This window comes from Chiloscyllium plagiosum, chromosome 13, assembly GCF_004010195.1.
Source record: "Chiloscyllium plagiosum isolate BGI_BamShark_2017 chromosome 13, ASM401019v2, whole genome shotgun sequence".
NCBI lineage: Eukaryota > Metazoa > Chordata > Chondrichthyes > Orectolobiformes > Hemiscylliidae > Chiloscyllium > Chiloscyllium plagiosum.
Window position 1 is genome coordinate 9661252 of NC_057722.1, and position 8738 is coordinate 9669989.

Below are 8738 nucleotides of genomic sequence, written 5' to 3' on the forward strand. Positions count from 1 at the left end.
ATGTTCCATCAACTACAACCCTCTGTTTTCTTTCAGCAAGCCAATTACTGATCCAAACTGCTATGTCTCCCATAATCCCATTCCTCCGCATTTTGTATAATAACCTATTGTGGGGAACCTTATCGAACGCCTTGCTGAAATCCATATACACCACATCAACTGGTTTACTCTCATCTACCTGTTTGGTCACTTTGTCAAAAAACTCAATAAGATTCATTAGGCACAACCTACCCTTCACAGAACCGTGCTGACTGTCTCTGATCAGATTATTCTTTTCTAGATGGTTATAAATCCTATCTCTTATAACCTTTTCCAACACTTTACCAACAACTGAAATGAGACTCACTGGTCTGTAATTACCAGGGTTGTCTCTACTACCCTTTTTTATTTTGAAGACAATCAGCCTTATTCATCTCATACCTCACTGGATCACTTCAAAGTCTGATATGTCACACAGCTTGTCTGACATGCAACATTGGACAAGCAGAAAGTTCCTTTGCTTAAATCTTGGGAAGACCAACATCATTACCTTTGAACCACACCACAAACCTATTTCCATCCATCATTTCCATCTTTGGGCTGGTGTGGTGGCTCAGTGGTTAGCACTGCTGCTGCTGCACAGCATGTGGGACCTGGGTTCAATCCCAGCCTTAGGCAACTGTCTGTGTGGAGTTTGCATATTCTCCACATGTCTACATGAGTTACCTCCCATGGTCCAAAGGTGTGCAGGTCAGGTGGATTGGCCATGCTAAATTGCCCATAGTGTCCAGGGAAATGCAGGGTTACAGAGATTGGGTAGGGGGTTGAGTCTGGGTGGGATACTGTTTGGGGTGAACTTGTTAGGCTGAATGGCCTGTTTGCACAAAGTAGGGATTTTTTGGAAACTATTTTAATCTTCGGAAGACTGGTAGAAATCTTGGTGTAGTGTTGTCCCCAAAATGCATTTCTGACCATACTTCTGTACTTCCTACTGTCAGCTTTAGTATGACCCTTGCTATGACCCTCCCTTGGCCACCTACTGCTGAAACCCTGATCCATACTTTTAATTTTACCTTAATACTCTACTGCTCATCAGGCAACCTTTCAATCTTTCACCCTACGTAAACTTGGACTCATCCAACGATCTGCAGTTTGCATCTTAAGTGGCTGCAAATCTCACGCATCTACTGTGCTTATCAATGTTCATCGGTTTACCACCTGACAGTGTCTCAACTTCAAAATACTCAACTTTGATTTCAAATTGTTCCACTACCTTCCCATTCCCTGCTTCTGTAATTTTCCCTGGTGCAGCAAGTCTCCACACTCTTCCCATTCTGGCTTGAAAATTCATGATTTTGAACTCTCCACCGCTGGTGACCATGCTCTCAGTTACCTGGCCTGACAACCTCTTGAATATCTTTCCTAAGTCTCTCCATCTCACTGCATATCGCTCTCTCTCTCTCTTTCTCCCTGTCTTTGTCCTTTATGTTAGGCTGCTCCTTAAAAACTTCCATGAGGTTTTTGGTCATTATCCTCATAGCTCTTTCTGTGGGTCAGTAGCAAAAATAGTCTGACTGATACATTTAACAAAACATCCAGGGTTGTGTAAGTTAATCTTGTTGTTTTGGTCCCATACTGGAGTGTCATCTTGTGCACCAAGTCAAGGGACTTTCTACCCTGCTCTGTCCAGTCCTTGCGAGAGGCAAAAAAATAAAAATCCACCCTCATTAGGAAATAGCAAGTCTGCAAATTTCCTCCCTGATTCCTTCAGGTATCAAAGCTACTCCAAGAGTCCACACTGATCATGTCCCACATTAATTGGTACCCACTTCTAACATGATGCACTCCCCATTCCAGCCAGGAGGCAGTCCAGCTCTTTCTTGAAGACAGCATTTTCAGATGGTCAACCATTGAATATTAACATGCAGCATATATATCAGTATGATGCCCCCAACGCCTCATCAGGCATAGGTTCGGGGCAGCACGCAAATATATTTGCTGCATGTTAATGTGCAATAAGGAACATAATACAAATATGTAAAGCTCTTAACCTTGAAATTCCTCTTGCACAAAATAACCAAAGCCTGCAAATTATTAATCAGTTCATAGTCTGGACACTGAATTAATAGCCCTGATTATTTATAAGATTGAAGAAAGGTGTTTGATATGAGACCTGGAGAGGCCATGTTAGTGCTCAAGGAGAATCCTTCAAAGGCTGGAATTGTGATGCATCACGCAGGTGATACATCGAAAGCTCTTGCCTACAATTGTATTGAGTGTTCTTTTACCCACCTTGCATGGAGCTCTGCTTTATCTACATCACACTTGCTCTGCAGTTGAATCATCTCTTTGACCTTGTCACGTAGCTGCTGTTCAAGCCGCCCACTTTGTATCGCATGCCTCTCAAGCGTCGAAGTGGCACCCGCCCGAGATAAGTGCAGGTTGGAGTCCAGATTATAGCAGGCAGTCTGCAGGCGCCGAGAGTTTCGGGTAAAATCAGCCTTCATCTCCAGGAGGCTCCTGGTTGCAAAAGTGGGACAACAGACATACTCTGGATCATGGCAGGCTCATTACAGCATGAACACAATCAGTGTCAGTATTTGTCAAGATGTAGGAACAGAACCACAAACCCTGTCACTTCCTTTTCTCTCTTTCCCACCTGGCTCAGAAAGTTTAGCCATTGAGCAACAAACATTGATGGGGGGGGGGGGGGGGTTCAGATTATAAGGAATGATTATGTTCATTTGCCATGTTCTCACTGAGAGAAAAATGGTTCAGGAGCATATGATTGCTGTTTTTAGAAAGATAAATGGGCTAGGTAATGCGTAATAATCTGTTTGAATAGCCAATCACATTGAACTAGAGAACACAGCCAAAGTGGTGGTAAATTCATAACTAATGTGCAGAGACAATATTTTGATGTGCAAGCAGCAAATTAGTAGAACGAATGAGTGCTCGAGAGATGGTGGAAGTATTTATTATCGAAACACACAACAGATCCCAAGGCTCACCATCTCTACCTTATATCTCGGTTTGTTATAAACCAACAAATGATGATGATTGCTACAATCCAGCTACAACTCCCTGATCACTGTACCATGAGACTACCAGGTTGGGAAAAGACAGCACAGTAGTTCAGTAGTAGTTCTTATGAACACCATATGTCCCAAAGTGCGCTCGTTAATGAATTACTGTTGGAGTAGTGATCGTTCTATTTTAGGAAAACAGCAGCCAGTTTGTAGATAGCCAGTTCCAAACATAACTACATAATAATGACAAGTCTGGTTTTTGTGACATTGATTGAGGGATCAATATTGACCAGTCACTCCCCGAAAGTTCATCAAAATCTATTACATCCATTTTAAGGGCCATACAAGGCTACAGTTTAACAATTTACCTGAATCTCGACTTGTTGCACCTGATTTTTATGTTCAAGTCAAAAATAAAGTACCTGAGCTGAAACTCTCTGATCCGAAGACAAGAGTGTAACCTACTGACCCACAGGATGATCTTGTTTGCTTTGTTTTCAGTCTAGCAACTTCTGTGCTCCTGTCAAAGAGGTGCCCAAATGCTATTTCATGAGATGTGGCCATCACCATGCAATGCCCTTGAATAGAGTGGCTTGCTTGGCCATTTCAGAGGGCAGTTAAGAGTCAACCACGTCATTGTAGCTACAGGAGATGCATGTAGGCTAGCCCAAGTAAGGACAGCAGATTTCCTTCCCATTAGTGAGCTAGGTTTTTTTTACAATAGTTACCATAGTCACAATTAACAAAACTAGCTTTTTATTTCAGATCTATTAATTTAATTTAATTACAGACAACTGCCGTGGTGGAAATTGAAACTTTTCCCCACCAGACCATTTACCTGGATTTGTAGACTATTAGTGCAGTGACAACACCGCAATGCCACTGTCTCTGCATGTCAATGCTGAGTTAACTGAATGGGGCCATGATTGGACTCAGTGCTTTACTAAAGGGAGGACTCGCTCTATCTCGCTGTGGATATGCTGTAGCACCATCTATCGGCGTACGCGACTTACCGCTCCGCCCCACTCTTCAGATCACTTAGCTCACTGCGGACTGTAGTGACCTGCTGCCAGAGGGCCAGTAGTTTGCCACGCTCAACACAAGGGCGCAAGCCATAGCGCTGAAAAAAATAGAGCAAGAGACAAAATGCACAGTCCTCCTTTTAAAACTTCCTGGTAATTTTTGCTTCTTTCCACATTACTCTTTAAAGGACAATTAACATCTGTATTCAAAAATGAGCAAGATGATTTGGTTCCATTATACCATGTAAAATCTGCTCTAAAAATCACAAAAAAGTGCTACCTTTAAAAGACTTCCTCAGAAGAACAGGTGGTGCAGTGTGCTACAGTCCATTCATGAAACCTGAGTCATTGCGGCAATTATACTCTTGCATGCTGGAACTATGGAGAGTGAAGGTGGAGGTTCCAAATTTCTTTCCACCACATGGCTGGCCAGGAATTGCTTCTGCTCTTAAATCCTGCCGTTGGCATGTGCTGGAAGCACTTGCAACTCTATACTCAACTTGTTTGTTTGCATTGTGTACACATCTGCCTTGGCCATCAAGTTTCGGGTTTGGGTCTAGAACCTGGAGTTTCTGGCTCAGAGACATGGCCCACTGTGCCACAAGACCACTGAGGAACACAGAATAGCCTTGATGTTTTGGACAGAATATTCTGCCCATCTGGGTAAACAAATAAAGCAGTTAACAAAAAGCCGAAAAGAACTGCGAATGCTGGAAATCTGAAACGAAAACAGAAATTGCTGGAAAATAGAACAAAGAACAAAGAAAATGTACAGCCCAGGAACAGGCCCTTCGGCCTCCAAGCCTGATCCCATCCAAATGTACTGTCTAAACCTGTTGGTCAATTCCTAAGCATCTGTATCCCTCTGCTCCCCAACTACTCATGCATCTGTCCAGACACATCTTAAATGAATCTACTGTGCCTGCCTCTACCAACTCTGCTGACAACATGTTCCAGGCACTCACCAACTTCTGTTTAAAGTACTTATCCCCCTTCAACTTTTCACCTCTCACCTTGAAAGCATGACCTCTCATTATTGAATCCTTCACCCTGGGAAAAAGCTTATCTCTATCCACCCTGTCTATATCCTTCATGATTTTGTAGACCTCAATCAGGTCCCCCCTCAATCTCCTTTTTTCTAATGAAAACAAACCTAACCTACTCAACCTCTCTTCATTGCTAGCACCTTCCATACCAGGCAACATCCTCGTAAACCTTCTCTGCACCCTCTCCAAAGTGTCCACATCCTTTTGGTAATGTGGCGACCTGAACTGTACACAGTATTCTAAATGCGGCCGAACCAATGTCTTGTACAATTTTAACATGACCTGCCAGCTCTTATACTCAATACCCCATCTGATGAAGGCAAGCTTACCATATGCCTTTTTGATCATTCTATCCACCTGTGCAGCAACCTTCAGAGTACAATGGACCTGCAATCCCAGAACTCTCTGCTCATCAACTTTTCCCAAGGCTCTTCCATTCACTGTATAATTCACTCTAGAATTAGACTTGCCTAAATGCATCACCTCACATTTGTCTGGATTAAACTCCATCTGCCAGTTCTCCACCCAAGTCTCCAGTCTAGCTATATTCTCCTGTATTCTTTGACAGTCCCTTATGCTTTCTGCTACTCCACCAATCTTCATGTCATCTGCAAACTTGCTGATCAGACCAACAGTGCCCTCTTCCAGATCATTTATGCATATTACAAACAACAGTGGCCCCAGCACTGACCCCTGTGGAACATCACTGGTCACCTTTTAGCTAGAACACCTTGCACACCATGTGAGTTTGCTTTCTCTATTAGTTTACAATGGGGAACCTTATCAAACGCCTTACTAAAGTCCAGGTATATGTATAGGATATCAGCAACCCTTCCTTCATCTATCAACTTGGTCATTTCCTCAAAGAACTTTATTAAGTTGGTAAGGCATGATCTCCCTTGCAACAAAACTATGTTGCCTATCACTGATAAGGCCATTCTTTTCCAAATATAAATAGATCTTATCCCTCAGTACCTTCTCCAGCAACCTTCCCACCACTGACATCAGGCTCACTGGTCAGCAGGTCTGACAGCGTCTGTGGAGGCCCACAAATGCTGTCAGACCTGATGACGTTTTCCAGCAATTTCTGTTTTTGTGATTGAAACAGTTATAGTGCTGGAGTATGGGAAAACGGGTGAGATCATACTGCTGTCTAATCAAGCTACTGCACTTATAATGTCAATATTTTTACTGCTGCTTGGTCAGCTGTGCAGAATGGATGGTAATATATTTCTTGAATAGAGTTAGCTAGTGTCCTGATGACAAGGCCATTGTCCTGGGGACTGGTACGGTATTGTTAGTCCATGATTTCCCTGAAATGCCTTGTTAGTTAGTGCATGTTGGATAAGAGAGGTCCAGGGCTGATCTATGAAATGTAGTGGTTAAGTTGAGCATTTACTTTAAACAATAGTTGACTTGTCCTGATCACTGTGGTTGAAACAGGTCCTATGTTTCTTAAGTTCAATATATAGTTTGCACACTGTTCCCCCAGTATAGACAGATCATTTTTTCCACAATGAAACCACCCAACTCCAACAAAACAGAGCAAGGGTTGCTTTAATGTCCTTCATTCAAACTCTTCAATTCATATAGCTACAGCAGAACAACTGGTTAGCAAGGTTAGATAACATGGAATCGAGGATGAATTAGCCTTGGATACAAAACTGGTTTGAAGGTAGGAATCGGAGGCTGGTGGTGGAGGGTTATAGGTCCCTCCTATAGGAAAGATGTTGGGAAACTTGAAAGGGTTCAGAAAAAGTTTGCAAAGAATTTGCCAGGGTTGGAGGGTTTGAGGTATAGGGAGAGGCTGAATAGGCTGGGGTATTTTTTTTCCCCGGAGCATTGGAGGCTGAAGGGTGACCTTATAGAGCTTTATAAAATGATTAGGGGCATGGATAGGGTATACAGACAAGGTATTTTCCTCGGGTGGGAGAGTCCAAAATTAGAGGGCACAAGTTTATGATGAGAGGGGAAAGATTTAAAAGGGACCTCAGGGGCAACTTTTCATGCAGAGAGTAGTGCATGAATGTGATGAGCTCTAGAGGAAATGGTGGAGGCTGGTACAATTACAACATTTAAAAGGCATTTGGATGGGTACATTAATAGGAAGGGTTTAGTGGGATATGTGCCAAATGCTGGCAAATGGGAATGGATTAATTTAGGATATCTGGTCAGCATGGACAAGTTGGACTTAAGGGTCTGTTTCTATACTGTATGACTCCATGACTCTCTGACTACAATCAAATGGACCAAGAGTATAACAGCAAGGTTCGATACCTTTTCAACACAGGAGAGTACAAGGAACTCTCCAGAGATCTTATTCCAATTTTTGAGGAGGGAGTCAAAGCTCATTATTCTTTGCACAAGCTTTTTTGTAACAAACAGAACTGTATTAGTTCTTCCTGTCTTGATTTTATATGGGCAGCCCAAGATTCACAAATCAAGTACTTAACTAAGACCCATTACCTCACTAAAATGTTCTCCAACATAGTGGACAGTTCAACACGGGCGGCACGGCGGCACAGTGGTTAACACTGCTGCCTCACAGCGCCTGAGACCCGGGTTCAATTCCTGCCTCAGGCGACTGACTGTGTGGAGTTTGCACATTCTCCCCGTGTCTGCGTGGGTTTCCTCCGGGTGCTCCAGTTTCCTCCCACAGTCCAAAGATGTGCAGGTCATGTGAATTGACCATGCTAAATTGGCCGTAGTGTTAGGTAAGGGGTAAATGTAGGGGTATGGGTGGGTTGCGCTTCGGCGGGTCAGTGTGGACTTGTTGGGCCGAAGGGCCTGTTTCCACACTGTAATGTAATCTAAAACACCTAATCAGGATTATCTCGCCATTAATGGGGAGATGCTTAACACTATCAGCAGCTCTAAATATTTAATTGAGGATATAGCACACAATTATCAACTTGTCAGACACTAGAGTCAGATCTGACATTGAGTCACTGTTCACTGAAGTACCCATTCCCAAAGTTCACCTCATCATCAAACAACGATTAGAGAAAGTCATCTCCCTTTCCAACAGAACTGTGATGCCACAAGGTCAAACTTACAAACTTTGACTGATATACCTAAATTCAGTATCATTCCTATGGCAAGGCTCCAACTTCAAACAAATGGTGCCATTATGGGATCTCCATTAATCATCACTGACATTTTATAGAAAAGCTAACTAGTTGCTCTTCAAGCAGCTAGTCTTCAACCTAGAGTCTGAATTTAATGTGTAGATAATCATTTATCACGTGGCTTCATGATGACCAATTCACTTTGACATATAACGGCACTAATATTACTGAATTCCCCACTATCAACATCCTGGGGTCTTATCATTGACCTGAAACGCAATTGGACTAGCCATGTAAATGCCTTAGTTATAAGAATAGGTCAGAGGCTAGGAATCCTGCAGCATCCTATAACTTACCACCTGACTCCCCAGGGTCCACCAACTACAAGACCTAAGTCAGAACTACGATGAAAAGCTCCCCATTTGCAGAATGAGTGCAATGGGAGTGGGGAGAAAGTAGCATGGAGTACAATAGGTGAATGGGGGTGGGGATGAAGGTGATAGGTTGGGGAGGAGGGCGGGCGAAGGTAGCAAAGTGTACAATGGGTGGGTGGGGGTGGGATGAAGGTGATAGGTCAGAGAGGAGGGTGGAGTG

The 8738-nt window shown here is 43.1% G+C and overlaps 1 protein-coding gene across 1 annotated transcript in view; it reads right to left on the reverse strand.

Moving 5' to 3' along the window:
* The window catches only part of crocc2 (ciliary rootlet coiled-coil, rootletin family member 2), a 296277-nt gene that overhangs the window by 193696 nt on the left and 93843 nt on the right, over window positions 1–8738 (reverse strand). Inside the window, exons 8-9 of the mRNA XM_043702904.1 lie at window positions 4022–4128; window positions 2272–2499 (exon numbers count right to left, since the gene is read on the reverse strand). Of these exons, the coding sequence (XP_043558839.1) occupies window positions 2272–2499; window positions 4022–4128 (335 nt within the window). The remainder of the gene's footprint in view (window positions 1–2271; window positions 2500–4021; window positions 4129–8738) is intronic.